General features: G+C 55.0%; 2 protein-coding genes across 8 annotated transcripts; one reads left to right on the forward strand and one right to left on the reverse strand.

The window, feature by feature from the left end:
- On the forward strand, positions 1-10,897 carry IYD (iodotyrosine deiodinase). The gene is made up of 5 exons (XM_032974112.2): positions 1-346; positions 1,092-1,334; positions 2,922-3,087; positions 5,995-6,154; positions 8,485-10,897. The coding sequence occupies exons 1-5, from the start codon at positions 82-84 to the stop codon at positions 8,665-8,667; spliced, it is 1,017 nt and encodes a 338-aa protein (XP_032830003.1). The 5' UTR covers positions 1-81; the 3' UTR covers positions 8,668-10,897.
- Positions 10,898-11,265: 368 nt separating this feature from the next.
- Positions 11,266-20,067, reverse strand: LOC116953848 (uncharacterized). Of its 7 annotated transcripts, XM_076051915.1 has the most exons (7): positions 19,970-20,062; positions 18,442-18,522; positions 17,305-17,838; positions 16,071-16,268; positions 14,160-14,276; positions 13,381-13,713; positions 11,266-12,862 (listed from the first exon to the last, which is right to left on the reverse strand). In XM_076051915.1, the coding sequence occupies exons 3-7, from the start codon at positions 17,804-17,806 to the stop codon at positions 12,342-12,344; spliced, it is 1,671 nt and encodes a 556-aa protein (XP_075908030.1). In that variant the 5' UTR covers positions 17,807-17,838; positions 18,442-18,522; positions 19,970-20,062; the 3' UTR covers positions 11,266-12,341. The 7 variants fall into 7 exon arrangements, with proteins under 7 accessions (XP_075908030.1, XP_032830000.1, XP_032829999.1 ...); XM_032974109.1 differs by lacking the exon at positions 18,442-18,522 and having other exon boundaries at positions 19,970-20,067; XM_032974108.2 differs by having other exon boundaries at positions 17,305-18,522.
- Between the last annotated feature and the right edge of the window lie 1,609 nt (positions 20,068-21,676).

The raw sequence follows: 21,676 nt of genomic DNA on the forward strand, positions 1-21,676 counted from the left end.
GGTGGGGGGCATAGCATCGTGTGTAAGTGCCCCCCAATCCAGGAGAAGGGAGGTTAGGGAGAGTCCTCGGCAGGTGCCCCGATGTCGTGGTGGGAGCTGCCCCTCACCTCCTCGCTCTCGGCTCCCCTCCTCCTCCTCCTCGCCGCGTGCCTCCTGCTGGGATGGGCCCTGGGGAGGCCGCCTCGCAGTTCGTCCGGAGGGGAGACGCGGACGACGACGAGGAGGAGGAGGACGAGGGGAGGAGGAAGGATGGAGGTCTGGGCAGGCGACGACTTGGTCGACGACACTGACCCGGCGAAGGAGAAAACCGAGGGCGAGTCGCGGCTCCAACACGCGCTTGATATAGGTGCGCTGCGTAACCGGTAATCGCATGGGGGAAACCGGTTAATACCGGTTTGTCGCACACGTAGAGACCCCGAGAGCAGTGCGCACAACTTTGGTTTCAGTGAGTCCCGCAACGCGCCCATCCTTTGGACTTGACCGTCCGTCCGTCGCGGCCAGGCAGCCAGCCAGCAAAACTTTTATAAATGTAATACAGTCGGAGTTGTGACACGGAGACATTGGCATCGAGCTCGTGAGACACATTGCTGCTGCTGCTGCCATTGTACGCAAGAAGGGAAAGCCCTGGCGAGCCGGGAGATGGCCACCCCTCACACTCCAGAGGAAGATTGTGGAGTGTGAGGAGCGGTGGTGCAGCGGTTAGCGCTGCGCTGCGCTACGAACCTGGAGACCCGGGTTCGATTTCTGCTCACGGCCAACACCGGTGACGATTATCTGAATCGGTCCTAGGCTTCCCCTAGGTCGACTCAGCCTCAAATGAGTACCTGGTGCGGTGTGTAGTAAACATCGCCGCTAGGGAGACAAAGGCGGCCGGGCGTGGTGCTGGCAACCCACCCCCTCGTGTGCCGTTCCGGCCTTTCATTGGTGCTACTCGCTAACAGCACTTGCCCCAACAGTCTGTTAAGGCTACACGGGGAATCTTTGTCTTTTGTGATCCAGGAAGCCTCGCTGCTGCTGTCTGCATATCAGCAGCACGGCCACGAGCAGCAGCAGCAGCGCGTCTCTAACCACGATTCGTGCCGCGGCTACAGGGCCCGCCGAGGAGGCTGACGAGGAGGAGGGTGACGAGGTGGTGGAGGGTGACGAGGTGGAGGAGGGTGACGAGGTGGGGGAGGCGGGCTCCATCCCCTTCTCGCTGCCGCGGCACGGCGAGGCGGACATGCTGCGTCGCTCGCGGGAATTCTACGAGCTGATGGACGCGCGGCGCTCGGTCCGCCACTTCAGCGCCGAGCCCGTGCCGCTGGCTGTGATCCAGAACGTCGTCCGCACGGCCGGTGCGCGCGCGTGCCCCACGTGGCCCCTACGGCCGCGAGTGCCGGGCGGTTTGTTCCCTCGAGCGCAGCGGTGGCCAATTGCACCCACGCGGCAGAGAAGGGGTCCACTCCGGTGGTGTCTCTACGATCGCCCCCCAAACAGCCCCGTGACCCCACAACCCCCACCACCCCACCACCCCCACCACCCCCACCACCCCCACCACCCCTACCACCCCCCCCGGGTGGATTGGACCGCGTGATGCAGCATTCGGAGCACACTGGGCATCTGTGGATAAAGCGCTTCATAGCTCATCGGATTCCTCCAGGATATAAAAAAATTGGATTCTGGTGTATGTTGACCTTCTTTAGCACCGTACGTAGCCGATGGTGGAAATCGGAGGTGCGGGAGGACAACAAACAAAACAAAAAGCGATCTCAGATGTAGCTCTGGGATATCCGCTTCCTCGGACCATCCTCAGCCGTAATGGGAATTGCTCCCAGCCGATGTTCGCGGTGCCTGTTATTGTTTCTCCTGAGACCCACGACATCTTTCGCGATCATCCCACCCGTGGATCGCGATACCCGGATTGGCCACCGCTGGGATAGAGCGGCTGGAGATGATGGCCTTACCAAGACGCTGTATACGTCAAAGAGTATTCGTATTATGAGGACAGTGTTCGTGTTAAATCACGAGACAAAGATTCCATTCGGAATTCTCGCAGAACGGTGCAGCCCTTCGTGTTGTTCGAGAACAGTCCGCGGAATCGGATATCACAGGGCTACCTCTGAGATCCCTTCCTGTTCGACCGTCCTGTCTGATCCCACACGGTAGGGGCCGCGAGACAATCGATGTTTTTTCTGCGAGCTGGAGTTTTGACATATTAAGCGTGCAATCATTTTGTCCGTGGGCAGTCATTGGAGGCCGTCTATAAATGACGTCACGCACCTAGGGGTGGGGGAGGGGTCAGACTTTCTGACGATGTGTGACGGGGGGGGGGGGTGAGAAATGTGACGTCACATCAAAATGCGCAACTTTAAATAAATATAGACAACACGTTCTACTTAATTAAATAGACTTTTTGATAAATGTTTTCTCCTACAACATCATAATGCAGCGCCACATTAAACACGCACTGCATTGACAACAGTTTAAAGCGATTTGAAGCATGTTTTCTATATTTTTTGTGATGTCATATTTTGAGGGGGGTCTGACTTTTTGTGACGCCGTGTGACGAAGGGGGGAGGGGGTCAAAAATCGTCCAAAATCGCGTGACGTCATTTATGGACGGCCCCATTGGTAACCAGGCTGAGACCGTCAAACTCGCTACTACTGCGGCCCGCAGAGAGGATATCCTTGAGATCCCCCTCGAGGGGTTCACTGCTCTGCAAGAGTTCTGAATGGCTTCGTCTCCCACCCCAGCCCCACGCCTCAACTCACCCCACCAACCCAGTGTCTCCCCTACCAAAGCCCCCCACCCCCCAGTCTCCCATGCCCCACGCCCTCCCTATGCCTCCACCCACCCCTGCCTCCCCTCCCCAGTGCCCCCCCCCCCCACCAATGTCTCCCTACCCCCACCAATATCTCTCCTCCACCCCCGGTGGGAGCAGGCTCATCCCCGAGCGGGGCTCACACGGAGCCGTGGACCTTCGTGGTGGTGCGCGACGCCGCCACAAAGCGGCGCGTGCGTCTCGCCGTGGAGGCCGAGGAGGAGGTGAACTACCAGCGGCGCATGGGCGCCCGCTGGGTGCGCGACGTCCACCGCCTCTCGCGCAGGCACGTGGGGACAGCTGCCACTGGGGGTTACCTCCCCGCCCGCCCCCCCCCCCCCCGCCCGCCTTGCGTGCGTGTGGAGACGTCGTAGCGCGAGTCCGCTCATCGTGCCGAGGAGAGGGGGGCAGCTCTCATCGGTTCGGGCTGTGAATCAAATTGAGCAGCAGCAGGAGCGTACTCTATACGGGGCGTACTTGTGGGGGCCGACGTCCACCCTACCGCCCTCGCTGGGCAGGTGGGGCGCGTCGTCCGCCCCTTCCACTCCCTCCTCCACCGCATCGATCGGCTCCAGCCGGGCCCCCGCCAATCGAGTGATTGGCCCCCCCGCGCTCGCGCCCTCTCGGAGGGACATAGCTAAACTGCTGGCTTACCGCCGTACGGAGTTAGCTCACACTCACCCGTGCGCACTGCAGCCAACGCTAACGTAAAGCCGCGAACGCACCCGTGGGCGATTATCCCCCGGCACGCGCGCACACGCTGCGGCTCCGCGCTCGCTGTCCCGCGCACACCGTCTCCCCACGCGGCCGCACCACACGCAAATCGCGGACACCACACCGATGTTCTGTACTAGCGTTTATTCGCGGCGCAAATACCCCCTACCTGGGGGGGGGGAATATTTTGCGATAAGAGCCTAGCCTAGCGCTGCCTACATGCCCCGTTACTCGCACGTCGTGCCACGTACCTCGAGGCTGCACTCGCTGGCGTCACACGTATGCTGCGAGCGGCTCGAGAGGGCAGGGAGCGGGTCTTGGCGGCCAAGTCGTTAGGTCGAAGGAAAAAGTGAAAATGGCCCCGGGCTACTCTTTTTATTCACTTAACTTCAAAGGCCCGGGGTGAGGTCGTACCGCGTGGCCAATCGTACGCTTATCTGTGATCGTTGTTGCACTTGTTGCTTTTCCTGCCTGGGCTATTCTCCTAACTTCAAAGGCCCAGGGTGATGTTGTACCTCGCAGCCAATCGTGCGCTTACCTGCGCCGTCCTCATGTTAACGTGTCCGTCTACTGCCACGGCGACGCCCATCACCGATTGTCTCTCGTTGCCCGTTGTCTGGAAGAGCGCCTGGCTGGCGAACACACACCCTGCGAGTGTGTATTCGGTATGGGGGCCGAGATGGGGGGGCGGCAGTGGCGCTGCGATTCTCCTGACCTCATGCTCTTCTTGCTTAATATTCCACCCTCAGTCCCCCTCCCCCCAATGTCGTGAATAACTTATTGCGGTTGGCTCAGTGACCCTTTGCCTTTCTGCGCCCAGACAATTTGAAGCCAATTTAGGGGCACCGCAATGTGACCTGTCCTGGGAGGGTCGGCCAATTTCCTGGCACCGGGAAACCGTGGGACTTTCCTCCTAGTGACCCTTCGGATGAAAACCCGTTGCGCCAGGCGATCCCCCACCAGGACACTACGTGTGTGCGCTGCGGGTGTTTGCTTAGGGTGGGGACCAGGGGGGAGTCGCGGCGCTTGCGGAGTTGCTCCGCGGCCATGGAATCACATACTCGATGCAGGGCGTACTCTATGCGGGGCATATTCTATACAGGGCGTACTCTATACAGGGCGTACTCTATACAGGGCGTACTCTATGCGGGGCGTACTCTATACGGGGCGTACTCTATACAGTGCGTACTCTATGCGGGGCGTACTTGATGCGGGGAATACTCTATGCAGAGCCTACTTTAACCCAATGTTCTTCACTAACTTTCAGAAGGGGGTCCCCCCACTTTCTCCAGTATGTGAGGGTGCAGCCATACAATCGAAACCATTGGGGGTGGGAGAGGGGTTTGTGACAACAGCACGACAATGATGATTGAGGGGGACTGCGTTTCACTCTTTGTGTATTGTCACGGGAGGACCGCAAGTCAGGGGCTGCACTGAAGGCCACCTGGGGCCACCTGCGGGCCTTGCAATGAAGAACACCGCTTTATACGGAGCTCAGCTGCGCAGAGTGTTTTGATGTTTTATTTTTTATTTTCCACTGGTTCATTGCCGGGTGTACACCCTCGTCACCATGGTGGTACACATTGTATCGACCCCGAAGGGATGAAAGGCCGAGTGAACGCCTGGCCTGGATTCGACCTCACGACCTTACAGTCGTTGTTTTGTAACCAACATCTCCACATGCGGTTTATATATAGGGGCTCATTGTTCGAAACATCATCCTTTAACGTTTTTTTCCCCTTTTCAAGGCCACACGCACGCGCACGCACATGCGGTGCCGTCGCTGACGCACGGGTCGATTGTTTTTGTTGGCGCTTGAGCACCGCTGCCAACGCAGCAGCAGCATCACCGAACACGACTCGCTTACTGTGGAGTGGTCGAGGCTGTGCCCTGCGTGCGCAGGAGCGGTGACGCAACGGTGAGCGCACTGCGCTTCGATTCCCACTCGCTGCCAACACCAGTGACGATTATCTGAACCGGTCCTGGACATCTCCTAGTTCGACTCAGCCTCGCAGTGGCGAGATGTTATCTGCATCGCCTTGTATATAGGTCGTAGTAGGTTCGAATCGACCCTGATGCCTTTATCGATTTTTTTTGGGCCCTCCGGTTTTTTCCCTCCATGCGAAATATTTCCATGTGAAAAGCCACTTCGTTGAGCTATCATTTGTCGCCAGGTCGCTTCTGAAAAAGAGCTACATAGCTCAGTGGGCCTTACCTGGTAAAATAAAAAGTTATTAATGTTTAAATGAGTACCTGGTGCGGTGTGTAAATATCACCACTGGGGAGACAAAGGCCGTCAGGTGTGGTGATGGCCACCCACCCCCTCGTGTGCCATGCCGGTCTCCCGAGGTGCTCGCGAACAACATTTACCCCAACAGTCTGTTGAAGGCTATACGGCTAATAATTGTATGGACGAACTTCTTTCACTCAATGGTATGGCAATACAGGGGGGGGATCTTTGTGTTGTCTACCTACCCAGCCTGTCCTGGCAGAAGCCCTACCTGGAGACGGCCCCGTACCTCATCGTGGTGTTCAAGCAGGTGTACGGCACGCGGCCCCACGACGGGAGCCGCGTGGTTCACTACTACAACGAGATCAGCACATCCATTGCGTGCGGCATCCTGCTGGCAGCCCTGCAGGTGAGGACGGGGGTGGCGGTGCGACCTCAAAACGGGGGCACACTCGGGCGACGACGACCACCACGTCAGCTGTCGATCCCTTGCACATCCGCCAAGGTTGCGAGATCCCTTGCACATCCGCCAAGGTTGCGAGATCCCTTGCACATCCGCCAAGGTTGCGAGATGGCAGTATTAGCTGTTAAAGCAAACGCAGTTTGCTTTAACAAAGAGGGGAAGGAAGCTTTGTTTATTTTACAGCGTAATGATCATTTGGTGTTTACGCACTTCTCCTTGGTCTCGTTGTCCTGCCACCACACAGTCCTCTGTTTATCAAGTTACAGGGAGGGGAAAAAAGTATTTGATCCCCTGCTGATTTTGTACGTTTGCCCACTGACAAAGAAATGATCAGTCTATAATTTTAATGGTAGGTTTATTTGAACAGTGAGAGACAAGAATAGCAACAACAAAATCCAGAAAAACGCAGGTCAAAAGTGTTATAAATTGATTTGCATTTTAATGAGGGAAATAAGTATTTGACCCCCTCTCAATCAGAAAGATTTCTGGCTCCCAGGTGTATTTTATACAGATAACGAGCTGAGATTAAGAGCACATTCTTAAAGGGGGTGCTCCTAATCTCAGCTTGTTACCTGTATAAAAGACACCTGTCCACAGAAGCAATCAATCAATCAGATTCCAAACTCCACCATGGCCAAGACTAAAGAGCTCTCCAAGGATGTCAGGGACAAGATTGTAGACCTACACAAGGCTGGAATGGGCTACAAGACCATTGCCAAGCTGCTTGGTGAGAAGGTGACAACAGTTGGTGCGATTATTCGCAAATGGAAGAAACACAAAATAACTGTCAATCTCCCTGGGCCTGGGGCTCCATGCAAGATCTCACCTCGTGGAGTTACAATGATCATGAGAACGGTGAGGAATCAGCCCAGAACTACACGGGAGGATCTTGTCAATGATCTCAAGGCAGCTGGGACCATAGTCACCAAGAAAACAATTGGTAACACACTACGCCGTGAAGGACGGAAATCCTGCAGCGCCCGCAAGGTGCCCCTGCTCAAGAAAGCACATATACATGCCCGTCTGAAGTTTCCAATGAACATCTGAATTATTCAGAGGACAACTGGGTGAAAGTGTTGTGGTCAGATGAGACCAAAATGGAGCTCTTTGGCATCAACTCAACTCGCCGTGTTTGGAGGAGGAGGAATGCTGCCTATGACCCCAAGAACACCATCCCCACCGTCAAACATGGAGGTGGAAACATGCTTTGGGGGGGTGTTTTTCTGCTAAGGGGACAGGACAACTTCACCACATCAAAGGGACGATGGACGGGGCCATGTACCGTCAAATCTTTGGTGAGAACCTCCTTCCCTCAGCCAGGGCATTGAAAATGGGTCGTGGATGGGTATTCCAGCATGACAATGACCCAAAACACACGGCCAAGGCAACAAAGGAGTGGCTCAAGAAGAAGCACATTAAGGTCCTGGAGTGGCCTAGCCAGTCTCCAGACCTTAATCCCATAGAAAACCTGTGGAGGGAGCTGAAGGTTCGATTGCCAAACGTCAGCCTCGAAACCTTAATGACTTGGAGAAGATCTGCATAGAAGAGTGGGACAAAATCCCTCCTGAGATGTGTGCAAACCTGGTGGCCAACTACAAGAAACGTCTGACCTCTGATTGCCAACAAGGGTTTTGCCACCAAGTACTAAGTCATGTTTTGCAGAGGGGTCAAATACTTATTTCCCTAATTAAAATGCAATTCAATTTATAACATTTTTGACATGCGTTTTTCTGGATTTTTTTGTTGTTATTCTGTCTCTCACTGTTCAAATAAACCAACCATTAATATTATAGACTGATCATTTCTTTGTCAGTGGGCAAACGTACAAAATCAGCAGGGGATCAAATACTTTTTTTCCATTATTGTATGTGGCACCTGCCAGCAGTGGATGGACCATGGCACATGATGATGTAGCCCGATCCTGGCAAGCTCCTCCCGCGCACGGCACCTGCAGGAGCCGACGTGCCAACAAGACACTCCACGCTCCGTGGCCCGCCGCAATGTCGCGAGTAGCCCCACGTCCCCACGCCGAGTCTCTAGCTGCCCGCTGCCATTCGAGGGAGATGTGAACGCATCTGCCTTGACCCATCTCTGTCCACGCTGGTGGTGGCGGCGGCGAGGTTTTTTGGCAACATCCCTGGCAGTTGTGCCGAGCCGTGATCCCCACGTTCCCGATCGTAATGTCTTCCAAACCGTTTTGATTTCTGCGGCTCGGAAGCTTTTCGTTTGATCCGTTTAAATCGTGTCCCCCTTGGCCCCCCCACGCCGCTGCGCAGAACGTGGGGCTGGCGACGCTGACGTCCACGCCGCTGAACTGTGGCGCGCGACTCCGGGAGCTCCTCCGCCGCCCGGACAATGAGAAGCTGCTGATGCTGCTGCCCGTGGGTTTCCCCGCGCGCGGCGCCACCGTGCCCAACCTCGCGCGCAAGCCGCTCGACGACATCATGGTCCTCGTCTGAGAGCGAGCGAGCGAGCGAGCGGGAACTAGTTGGGGCTGTGATGCGCGAACACTAAGGACTGCCACGCTCGCCCTCGTGTATTCGACGTGGAGAGTATTGCTCACCCGTGTGGGGACGCAGTGCTCTCGCACTCGAGTTATCGACACACAGCTGACCATTGCAATGCGTGCCATCTCGGGTACGCTGAAGTAGACGCCGACCCAGCGGCTCCCGGTGTTCACCCACCTCGCTCCGCCACAAATCCCATCCGGGAGTACCAAAAAATTATCGTCAACCCGCGCCTTCCGGCACGTTGGAATATAAACCCAGCGCCGCTGATCCACCTAAAATCACGCTATCCATTCTGGATCACAGCAGCCTCGTTCCAAGCCACAAATACAAATGGAGTCGAGAGATAGAAGGGAGTCTGGACTGCGCCCGATGTCAAAAATTAACATCCCGTTTCAATCTTCCACACCGCCAATGGTCGACCATTAACCGAATCAGGACCGGGGCATGTGGCCGATGCGGCCACCCGATGCACAAATGGCGCATCAAAGATTCGGCGGTATGCGAGTGCGGCCACGAATCCCAAACCATCGACCCACATTATAAAGACTCTCCTGCTGTTGCCTTCACTCATTTAAAGCAGGAATGGACGAGAGATCCACTCTGCTTCCAAACAGACAACCGAGTGGATAACAAATCTAAAATTACATCTGTAATCTGCCACTATTAATCCATACGAAACATGAATAGAGCGAGTGAGCGACCTACGACGCTGGCGCAAACTCACGGAGAGAGGCAGACGGGGAGCACTAGACACGTTTCGGCAGCAGCGCGCGGCCATTGCGAGTTGCTTTATAAACCGGGAACCCGTTTATGAAGGTACTCACCTGGCGAGCGAGCAACACTGCGGGGTCACGCGCACAACAGGACGGCCCCAACTTCGATAAACCGAAAAGGGGAGGAAAAAATCAGCGGTTCGGTGCCACGTCGGCATCAGCACACGAGGGCTGATGGCGACATTCAAAGCGGCATGAATACTGAATCAGAGGGCCCGTATCTACAAAGTCGCATCCTGGTCCTCTTATCGCGACGACCACAATTATCGTTCCCGTGCACCCCGGACATCGCCGCCGTTGGCGGCGTCAAGAAACCCCTTCTGCTGGTTTAACACGCACGCTGTCGCCTGATGATGCTAGCTGCAATTACTAGCGAATTGTAAATGTCATAGTGGTTTTACTCCCAAACACACGGGTGTGCTGTACTAGTAACGTGACAAACCTTGCTAATTGGCTGTGTCGGCTGGTGGCAGATTTAACGACATTTATATTGATCTAACCCAAAAAACCTGTATTATGGACCCTTCTGCCAGATTGTCTGTTTCCTTTCGCAGTGTTCAACCACGATATTGCCGGGCCTCCTCCTGTCCGACCACCCCCACCTCCTCGCACTGCTCCACATTGGAATTCCTTCCCATCATCTCCTTTACCCCCGACTTCTTATAACCCTCGCTCGAGTCGTCGCACGTGTAAAATGTTGCCTGCCATGCTAAAGAGTTCCTTCCATCACAGGCTGTGGAATTCCGTATTCCCAAATACCTCACCCTGTCTGCTGCCCCCAACGTAGCTGCACGTGGCTGTGTTTATTACTTCACGTTGTACGATACCAGCGAGTTGCCATTTTACCCGTGGCGATTATGCAAACCCGGTCTCTGGGTTCAATAAGGCTCATTAGTTGTACGCACATTGTACAAATTGGCGGATAAAACGCATTCGTCGTAACATTGTGGAGATTCGCCCCTGGTAATACAACGGTGTATTAACCAATTGCCAGGCGCCTGGTTATTACAGCGTACAAATACAAACATGCCAGGCGTGGTCTGGTCATTACATCTGGTAAGTACAGCAGTGTAATAACCGCGCGAATACCAGGCGCCGTCTGCCTCACAGTGGACATTAAAAGATCCCCTGACATTCGCAAGAGTAGTCCATTGTGTACCCGTGTCACGGTCCAAATTTGACAGGTTACACCGCAAATTGCTCACTTGGGAATACGCACGGCGACCTCACCCCCCCCCCCCCCCCCGTCGGGAACACTCCGGAAGGCTGCATCTGTGAAACCCATGGGGCGGCGCCTTCCTTCATGATCACCACCTATGCGCCATAAAGAACCATAGCACCGATGCTAAAATGTGCGAATTGCTTATTATCATCATCATCTTTATAATAAAGGCGACAACCGTAAACGTGGTGCGAATCGCGGGGGGGGGAGAGAGAGAGAGAGAGGACGGGCGAAGCCACGCGCGTTCCCGTTTGCGACTGCTCCCGCGAGTGGATCCCCACCACCGCGGTGGGGATCCACTCGCCTCCGCTGTCGGGCGACGGCCATCGGGGGGAGGAGTGGGGATCACGAGTCGAAGGTGGGTGGCGGGGACCGACGCGGAGCAGCGAGGAGAACGCGCCGGCAGGGCGTGCCGGGAAGCCGCTGGTGCGCTGCGGCGTGGCGACGGCTCGGCACAGGGCGAGCGTTTCCGCGAAGGCCTCGATTCGCGACGGGACACGCGCCGGGCCGCAACGGAGCACATTCGCGCATAAAAATCTCTCGAGCCCCGTCCATGTTTGCATCCCTCAAGTTATATTTGCATGGCAGACAAGTGTGTAAGCAACAAGCAGCGGCTGCCACCCTCACCGCTTCATCACCGACTATACACACACACATACACCGCGGGATTTCGATTCACTACATTCACCCCCTGGACTCCAGCGTTTCTACGAGCCCTGGACGAGCACAGGCTTCACAAACCCTTGCGTCTAACGTCGTGCCCCTCGCATCATCACAACGTGGCGCGCGCGCGTGCGTGCGTGTGTGGAACATAATATAAAAGATTTCTTGGCACCCACGGACATTAAGCTTGCATGCACCACGGTTTGTTTGGTTTTCACTCGCTGTGCTTATTGCAACGACAGAAACAAAATTTCGCAGACCGCTCGGTCAAAAACACAAAACGCGCACCCTCTCCATCGTTCCCCGAGTCCGTGAAAGACGCCGCCATTGCCGCCGCCATTGCCGCCGCCATTGCGCACGCGGCAGCGACCGGAGTCGTCTCGCTCGATCCTTGCTGTAGAGATCGTGGCAAACTCGGTGCGGTCATTTATTTGGTTTATGAATGGGGATAAATCCTTGTCATTTGCTGTCTCCTACCGGTCACACAGCTCATACATTGGCCAATACTTCATCGTGTCCACAGACAGACAGACTCTTGTTATGTTGGAAGTGGCAATTTCCCTTTCACGCCGCCAACTGCGATCGATAAAAAAAACACATTAATTCGGCACGTAACGTCCGCCACGGCAGATAGTTTGCCCCCAGCGGCGAAGGCCGTGATGCAAGCTCGGTGAACGTTTACCAACGACGCTGACCGCGAGCACTTCCACGTCACCTTCCGACTCTGCCTCACGAAAACACGACCCGAGCAAAAAGTCTAAATGACAAACCTATGAAAAAAGGAATTAAAAAGATGACCTCTCTGCACCAAAGCAGCTCCCAGCGCGACTACAGTTCACCGGATCAAAGTCACCGGCTCGGAGCAACAACTCTTAATGCGCCCTACCACGGTGCGGGCCTCCGCGTTGCCGCGGCCTGGACCGCGGTCGAAAATCCCAGCGAAAAGAGCGCGGCAAAGCGGCGGCTCATCCCTCGAACACTCCGTGCTGCTCCTCCCCAGCGGCCTCCCCCAGAGGCTTCAGGGTGTGCATCTCCTTCTTGTGGTGCGCCAGCATGTAGAAGCGCGAGAAGTGCTTGCCGCACACCTCGCACGCGAACGTCTCGCCGCGGTGGATACGCTTGTGCCGCGACAGGTTGTGCGACAGCGAGAAGGTCTTGCCGCACAGCTCGCAGGAGAAGGGCTTCTCGCCCGTGTGCTTGCGCATGTGCAACGCCAGCAAGCACTGGTAGCGGAAGCTAGCCCGGCACACGTGGCACTGCAGCTGCCCGCACCGCCCGCCATGCTGCGCCGTCGCTGCCGCCTTCTTCGCCCGGCTGCCACCGCCGCCGGCCGCGTCGCCGCGCGTGGGGTGCGAGGGGGTCGGCGCCGCCCCCCCCCGCGTGCCATGCGGCTCCAGGTCCCCCGCGCTGAACTGGGCGCCGGCGGGGCCCGGCAGCTGGGAGTAGGTGAAGCCGTACCAGCCCCGGGGCTCCGCCCACTCGGCGGCTGGGAAAAAGACGGGGGGAAGGGGTTAGAATGCAAAGCTACGTGGCGGCGTGCCCAGTACCCATCGCGCGTTTGGCGGGGGTCTCGCACTCGATGCGTTTCATCATTGGATTTTTTTTTTGGTTAAGCCGCGTAGCAATGATACGGCCCAATTTGTGCCGTGAGACACTCTCACACACCCAACACGGCCAAGTGAATTAAGTGGCCGCGTGTACAAGCGTTCAACATGCCGATTATCACTTGTTGCAGCTCACCGGTAAGTTTAAGAACAAATCTCACATCCAAATTTAGCAGCTATCACGTGTAATTTTTTCAATGGTATTTGTTTGGCGACGCTGCGTCATGCAAGTCGATTAGCGCGTGTAAATCGCCGCCCGAAGTGCCCCCCCCCCCACCCTCCCTCCCCACAATCCCTGGCGTCAGGGACGGTGGCTCCATCGCGAACGCAAAAGCGTGATCGTCGTGGTGAGAGGGGCAGCACGCGAGCGCGTCGCGCCTCTGGGTGGACGCACGCTCACATCGCTGCTGGCTCGCGTTGCCGGACGCCGACAGGCTGCGCGCGCTCGGGCACGCGTGCAGCTCCCGCCGCTCGCACGGGAGCCATCCGAGCGCCGCTCCGTCGTCGCCGCTGCCGCCTCCGCCGCCCCCCACGGTCCGCGACTCCGAGCCGTTAGCCGAGGCGCGCTGGCGCACGCCCGCACGGCCGCTCCCTCCCTCCCCCGCGGCGCCGGCGAACGGCCGCCACGCCGGGAACCCCCGGGGTGCCGGGGCCTTCCTCGCCGGGCCGTGTGGAGGGGTCCCCCCGTCGGCCGCGTGGCGCAGGGGCTCGCTGCCCTCTTTTTTCAAGTCACCTGCAAAGAGAGAAGCGCAGAGCCCACTTGACCGCGAGCTCAGTCTCGGATGATAATCTTCACCCGAGCGCGTAGGTGTTGGCAGCCGAGGTTACGATTTCACAATTGATTTAGTGCGGTTATGGCCATGTAATGGCCTGCTCAAATTCGTGTCGTTCAGAACCTCCACCAACCCGACGCAGCCAAAGGAATGAAAATGTGAGATATTATTGTTTCAGCTCACTCACCGGTGAGTTGAAAAACAATTCTCATTTGGCCACAATTAGATGTGTTGCTTGAAACTGCGCCAGGCATCTGCAGGTCAAGATTCAATAAGTCGGAATAAAAATCGCGTCTCGCGACCTGACAGAGTGTGCGGGCAGAGAGTGTGCGGGCAGGGAGTGTGCGGGCAGAGAGTGTGCGGGCAGAGAGTGTGCGGGCAGAGTGTGCGGGCAGAGAGTGTTTACACGCGTTGCCGGCGTTCTTCATGTCGTCCGCCTTCACGTCCACGTCCCAGTTGGCTTCACCGTCGTCGCTCTCTTCTCCCACCCCGGTGTCTCCCTCCACGTGCCAGTCTTCCAGCTCTGGGTCACAGATCACACTTCGCTTAGTTCGATCTAGCCAATCAACAAGAGCTCTGTGTAGGCCGACAATGAACCACACTTTCTGTGGATGAGAAACCCGTGAAATGGAAATTCAAGAGGCCGGGTGGCACAGGGGTCCGAGCGCAGAGTTGGTACTGCCGGTGACTAAAACTGGGTTCTCAAGGGCAGTGAGTTGATGGTCTTGGTCAACACCTGCTAAAAAAAACAAAGGAGAAATTTGGCTTTCCAGTGCATAAATTCTAGCTCTGTAAATTCAACAACGGGATGAGCATCACTCTCAGTGGCACGGTGGACAAAACAGTGCTACCCCCTACTATGTGAAACAGAGGTCGTGGGGATCTCAGAGGTAGCTCCGAGAACTCCGATTCTGCAGGCCGTTCTCCAACGCTAAGTGTTGCAATGCTCTGCGTGAGTCCGTAAACGGATTCTGTCCCGTGCCTAGATGTCGCCGACAACGTAAACCGGATAAAAATTTACGACGTGTTTTTTCTTCCTCCATCATCAAGGTTGACGACTGACTCACTGCCTGTACACTCACTGCCTGTACACTCGCTATCTGTACACTCGCTGCCTGTACACTCACTGCCTGTACACTCACTGCCCGTACACTCACTGTCGTCTCGCCCTGTACACTCACTGCCCGTACACTCACTGCCCGTACACTCACTGCCTGTACACTCACTGCCCGTACACTCACTGCCTGTACACTCACTGCCTGTACACTCACTGCCGCCTCGCCCCGTACACTCACTGCCCGTACACTCACTGCCTGTACACTCACTGACCGTACACTCACTGCCTGTACACTCACTGCCTGTACACTCACTGCCTGTACACTCACTGCCGGTACATTCACTGCCCGCACACTCACTGCCTGTACACTCACTGACCGTACACTCACTGCCCGCACACTCGCTGCCCGTACACTCGCTGCCCGCACACTCACTGCCCGCACACTCACTGCCGGTACACTCACTGCCTGTACACTCACTGCCTGTACACTTACTGCCCGTACACTCACTGCCCGTACACTCGCTGCCCGTACACTCACTGCCTGTACACTCACTGCCCGTACACTCACTGCCCGTACACTCGCTGCCCGTACACTCGCTGCCCGCACACTCACTGCCGGTACACTCACTGCCCGTAGACTCACTGCCTGTACACTCACTGCCGCCTCGCCCTGTACACTCACTGCCTGTACACTCACTGCCCGTACACTCACTGCCCGCACACTCACTGCCTGTACACTCACTGCCGGTACACTCACTGCCCGTACACTCACTGCCCGCACACTCACTGCCTGTACACTCACTGCCGGTACACTCACTGCCCGTACACTCACTGCCTGTACACTCACTGCCGGTACACTCACTGCCGGTACACTCACTGCCCGTACACTCACTGCCGCCTCGCCCTGTACACTCACTGCCCGTACACTCACTGCCTGTACACTCACTGCCGGTACACTCACTACCTGTACACTCACTGCCTGTACACTCACTGCCTGTACACTCACTGCCCGTACACTCACTACCTGTACACTCACTGCCTGTACACTCACTGCCCGTACACTCACTGCCACCTCGCCCTGTACACTCACTGCCCGTACACTCACTGCCCGTACACTCACTGCCGCCTCACCCTGTACACTCTCTGCCTGTACACTCTCTGCCTGTACACTCTCTGCCTGTACACTCACTGCCTGTACACTCACTGCCGCCTCGCCCTGTACACTCACTGCCCGTACACTCTCTGCCCTGGATGCCGTACCTTCGTACGCTTGCTCCGTCTTGATGTTCGTCGTCTCCCAGAGGCTGTTGTTGTCCTGCGCGTCGGAGTTCTCCTGCAGTTCCCCCGAGGCTTCAGTCAAGTCGTGGGCCCCGTCGTGGGGCCCGTCGTGGGGCCCGTCGTGGTCCCCGTCGTGGTCCCCGTCGTGGGCCCCGTCGTAGGCCGAACCATCTCCCGCTTCTGTCAGCGCAAACGCCAGGTGTCACAACAGCGGCCTAAAAAAATCGCACGCGAGCAGCCTGGAGCACGCGGCACCGCGGCAAAGCGTGGTACGGCGCAGGCGTGGCCAGATTTCCTGACCCCAAGAGGCAGCGACGTTGCAGAGGTCCGCCGTTCGAATCCGGCAGGACTCCCTGGTTACTTCTGCGGTGCGTGTTAACCGTAATTACTACACATCGTGTGTTTCACAGCGTACCCCTGACATTCCAAATAATCCCTGACGATCCAAATGCGTAGGCCATTGTGTGCCACCATCATATCCAAATTGTCCAAATTCAAAAATTGCCAGTATTACGCATGGGAATCATCACTCCCGACTGGTGCCCAAGTCACTTTGTGCCACACAAGGGACCGCTGCCAGTGGGGGTGGCCTTTGAATGCTTGAGATGCGATGTAAAGCGCTTTGAGTTGCCCAGACATTTCAGCAAGATCCATGCGAATGAAAAAGATCGATAGTTTGCATGGCCGAGAGTCACAAGACACAGAGTGGTGGTCATGTGGGGATGGTCATGCGGGTCAGTTTGCTCGCGCTGGTTGGCCAATTGTTAAACCCAGACATTACAAATACAGGAACGCGTCGCGGAATGTTGAGCGTAAAACCGCCTGTCATAAAGGTTCAGGTTCTACGTTCAACAATAGATATCAAATGAGAGATGGGCAAGAGGGGCATGCGAGTGAGTAGTAGAGGCATTCACCCACGAAACAAAGATCCTTCGTGCATCCTACATAGATTGTGGAGCAAGTGCTTTTAGCGAGTACCTTTTAAGGTCATAATGGCGCATGATGGAGTGGTGTGGCCGAGACCAAGGCCGACTGCAATTGTGTCCTCGGTGCTAACGTTACAAACGGCGCTAGGTGCCCCACGTTTTCACCACGGCCCCTACAACTAAACACCACCACCACCGATATCACAACCCGCGCTCTTCGTTGCCCTAAATCTGCAGCCGACTCCTCACGTTGACGGTGACGGTGCTGGCTGAGGTCGAACGCCGCGCACCTGAGCCAGCGTTATCCTGCACGGTAACGCCGTCCCCCGCTCCGCCGTCGTCCAGCGTGCCGCCGTACAGCGCCGGCTCCAGGCGGGTGAACCGCTCCGCCGACTGCAGAAGCTCCTGGCTCAGACTGTTGAGCATCACCACGATGGCGTCCAGGAGGCCGCTCAGGAACGGCCGCACCGCCGACACTTGACCACCCGGCGAGCCCGGCACGACGCCGCCACCGCCGTCCCGGCACGTGGGGGCAGACGCCTCGGCCACGCGGCGCAACACGGCGTAGAAGGCGAAGGGCAAGCGTTCGCGCGCGGCGGCGAACAGCTCGGCACGCACGTGCGAGTGCTCGGCGCACGCCAGCAGCGCCTCGTAGTCGCCGATGCCGAGCTCGCGATTCACCGCCTCCGCCACGCTCATGCTCATGCCTTGAGCCGCAAGCCATGCGGGGAAGTCGTGCCGCGGGTTCACAGACCCCCCCACCGCCGCCGCCACCGCCACTGCTGCCGCCATCGCTCAGTCACTGGCTTCCTGGTCACCGCTCGCTGACACGGGAAGGAAGGGGAATGTGACGGAAGATGCTGTAGAGGAAGACATGTTTTGCGGTTGTGCCGTACCAGCGCGTCTCCGACGTGTTTTTGGGTTGTGCCATGTGTTGATCGGCACGATGTCAGATGTTTTTGCTGCGCTTGATGCGGGCAGCAAAACATCAGACATCGCGCCAAACAACAGAGAGGAAAAGACGGTCCCTTCCATTGCCAGTTTCAAGTTACGAGACGAATAACTAATTCTGAACTCTCGCCGAGCAGAGCAAACCACAGAAGTTGGATATTACAAAGCTACCTGCGAGATCCCTGTTTCATGTGACCTTTGGGTCTGCACAACAGGAGGGGGTGAAAGCACTTTCCCATCAGCACTGATACCGAGCGAAATGTTCATCACAAGGTCAACTTTAACAGCTCGTGGCAATTGTAAACTGTCAATGTAAACATGTGCTCAGGTTTGTATTGATTGCCACCTTGTATTTTTTTTACTGTTATAGTCATGGTAAAATAAGAATTCTCAGCAATAAGGAAGGGTATGGTCTCATTCATTGGTAAATATCAGTGGCGATGTGTTATATAAATGATATGTGCTCCACACCGTACCACCTCGCATTCCCCAAGTGAATTCTCAGGTTTATAACTTCAGCTGGCTTGGGTGGTAAGGACTGTCTCCGTATCAAACCCCTGCGAAAACAGTGAGATGATAAACCACCTCATGTCCCTGTAAACATAAGACATGGACACCTTGATTCCGAGTGCTAAGCAAGAAACAGGCTGTTGTAAGTGACCCCCACGACATTAAGGGGGCGAGGCTATGAGTTGAAGCCATGTCGATGAGTATGACTAATGTGCCGTGTTACCAAGATAACATAGAATGCGTTACCAGGTCGACACGGAGAATGCGTTACCAGATTGATGACACGAGAGGTGTGCGTAACCAGGTTAACAGAGAAGCGACGTTATCAGTAAGGATACATCACGTTACCATGTTAACGATATCACACGCTATTATATTGACAGAGACCCTACGTTAGCAGGTTAAAAGAGACCCAACGTTGCCATGTTAACACAGATAACTCACTTTTATTATATTTAGCGACCCTCCGTCAGCAGGTTAACACAGAGTCCAGATTATCATGTTAACACAGAGACCTCAAGTTACCATTTTAACAGAGACTCTACGTTACCAGGTTTACACAGAGATCGCCTTACCAGGTTAACACAGACTACGTTACCAAGTTAACACAGAGATCGCTTTACCAGGTTAACACATAGATCGCGTTACCAAGTTAACACAGAGATCGCGTTACCAGGTTAACACAGAGCTAGCGTTACCAAGTTAACACAGAGATCGCGTTACCAGGTTAACAAAGATCACGTTACCAGGTTAACACAGAGATCGCGTTACTAGGTTAACACAGAGATCGCGTTACCAGGTTAACACAGAGATCGCGTTACCAGGTTAACACAGAGCTAGCGTCACCAGGTTAACACAGAGATCGCGTTACCAGGATAACACAGACTACGTTACCAGGTTAACAGAGATCGCGTTACCAGGATAACAGAGATCGCATTACCAGGTTAACACAGACTACGTTACCAGGTTAACAAAGATCGCGTTACCAGGTTAACAAAGATCACGTTACCAGGTTAACACAGAGATCGCGTTACTAGGTTAACACAAAGATCGCGTTACCAGGTTAACACAGAGATCGCGTTACCAGGTTAACACAGAGATCACGTTACCAGGTTAACACAGAGCTAGCGTCACCAGGTTAACACAGAGATCGCGTTACCAGGATAACACAGACTACGTTACCAGGTTAACAGAGATCGCGTTACCAGGTTAACACAGAGATCGCGTTACCGGGTTAACACAGACTACGTTACCAGGTTAACACAGACTACGTTACCAGGTTAACACAGACTACGTTACCAGATTAAGAGATCGCGTTACCAGGTTAACACGGAGATCGCGTTACCAGGTTAACACAGACTACGTTACCAGGTTAACACAGACTACGTTACCAGGGTTACCAGGTTAACATGGAGATCGCGTTACCAGGTTAACACAGACTACGTTACCAAGTTAACAGACTACGTTACCAGGGTTACCAGCTTATCGCGTTACCAAGCGCCGGGGACTTCAGCTGCGAAGAGGCCTTGGGCCTACCGCTCCTCTCGCTCTCAGTGATGGCGACCAGGCCACGCCCACAAAGGCGCAACCCCGCCCCCTTCACCCCAACTCCCGCCCCCTCCACCCCAACTCCCGCCCCCTCCACCCCAACTCCCACTCCCTCCACCCCAACTCCCGCCCCCTCCACGCCAACTCCCGCCCCCTCCACGCCAACTCCCGCCCCCTCCACCCCAACTCCCGCCCCCTCCACCCCAACTCCCGCCCCCTTCCACCCCAACTCCCGCCCCCCTCCACCCCAACTCCCCGCCCCCCTCCACGCCAACTCCCGCCCCCCTCCACCCCAACTCCCGCCCCCTCCAACCCAACTCCCGCCCCCTCCACCCCAACTCTCGCCCCTTCCACCCCAACTCCCGCCCCCCTCCACCCCAACTCCCGCCCCCCTCCACCCCAACGCAGTTTCAGTTCAGTTTATTTTGGTATAGCCCTGTGAGCCATTCGGCTCTTGAATCGGGTGCAACCACAACAAACAAAAAAACAAAAACACGAACAATAAAAACATCTTAAAGCGACTATGTGACTGTGCAAACAGAAAATCCATGAAAAAAAAACAGCAAAATATTCCTGAAAAAAGCACCGTACACCAACGCTGTCTGAAAAAAATCCCAAGTCAAACAACAACAACCACAAAAACTTCGATTAAGGCCATCAGTCTAACACCGTACTACAACAAAACAAACATGTCCAAACCAAAAAAACTTTTCCAAATCACCAAAAAATAAAGCCATAATTGCAACGTAACAGTGATCGCAGGGACTGTGACCGAATTTTTACAATAAACTACATAAATAACATGTAACACCCAATCCTAGAGCCATAGCTGGCTGCATGAGTTACTCCACAACAACAAAAGCATCGGTCGGAGTATCAAATTTTTCAATGCACCTTTAAGATCAGCACGCTAAATCAAAATACAAATAATACTTTGCAGCGTCATCCGGAGCGAAACATTTTATTTTATTTTACGCCAATGAATAGCAGTGGCAGCTAGGGGTGTACAACTCCTCTAGAGCAGTTTTAAGAGAATATCTCATTGGTAGCGATTCAAGTTGCAGTTTATTGGCAATAGCATTCCAGACCCTGGGGGCATCAATAGCAAAGGCCCTTCCTCCAGTTTTTTTTTACGGCAATAGGGAATGTGAAGGTGGTAAATGAGCGAAGACCTGAGGTCAAATTTGTTCTTTGAAACAGAGAGGAGATCCAGCAGGTAGTCTGCATATTTTTTTGTAAGTACATCGTGAATAAATAAGATCTGGTGCACAAGCCGTCGAACATAAAGATATGTTAAGTTTGACCCAATGTAGAGATCACAGTGGTGAGTCATATATGGGCAGTTCAATGTAAATCTTAAGGCCGAGTGATAGATGGAATCAAGCTTCTTCAGTACAGTACTTGGGGCTGATTTATACACGATGTCACAGTAGTCAAGTAGAGGCAGTATGGTAGCTTTTATCAATTCCAAAAGGAACATTGGGTGGAAGCAGTGCGTGTGTCGATACAGAAAAACAATTTTTATTTGTCTTTTACCAATATAATCAATGTGATCTTCAAAATTCAGTTTTGAATCCAGGATGACCACAAGATACTTATAGATCTTGACTTGCTCTATTTGACAATTATTTAAGGAATGTAATTGGGGAAAAA

Source organism: Petromyzon marinus, chromosome 53 (assembly GCF_048934315.1).
Source record: "Petromyzon marinus isolate PM22_M1 ecotype Great Lakes invasive population chromosome 53, UKy_Petmar_22M1.pri1.0, whole genome shotgun sequence".
NCBI classification, from domain to species: Eukaryota; Metazoa; Chordata; class Hyperoartia; order Petromyzontiformes; family Petromyzontidae; genus Petromyzon; species Petromyzon marinus.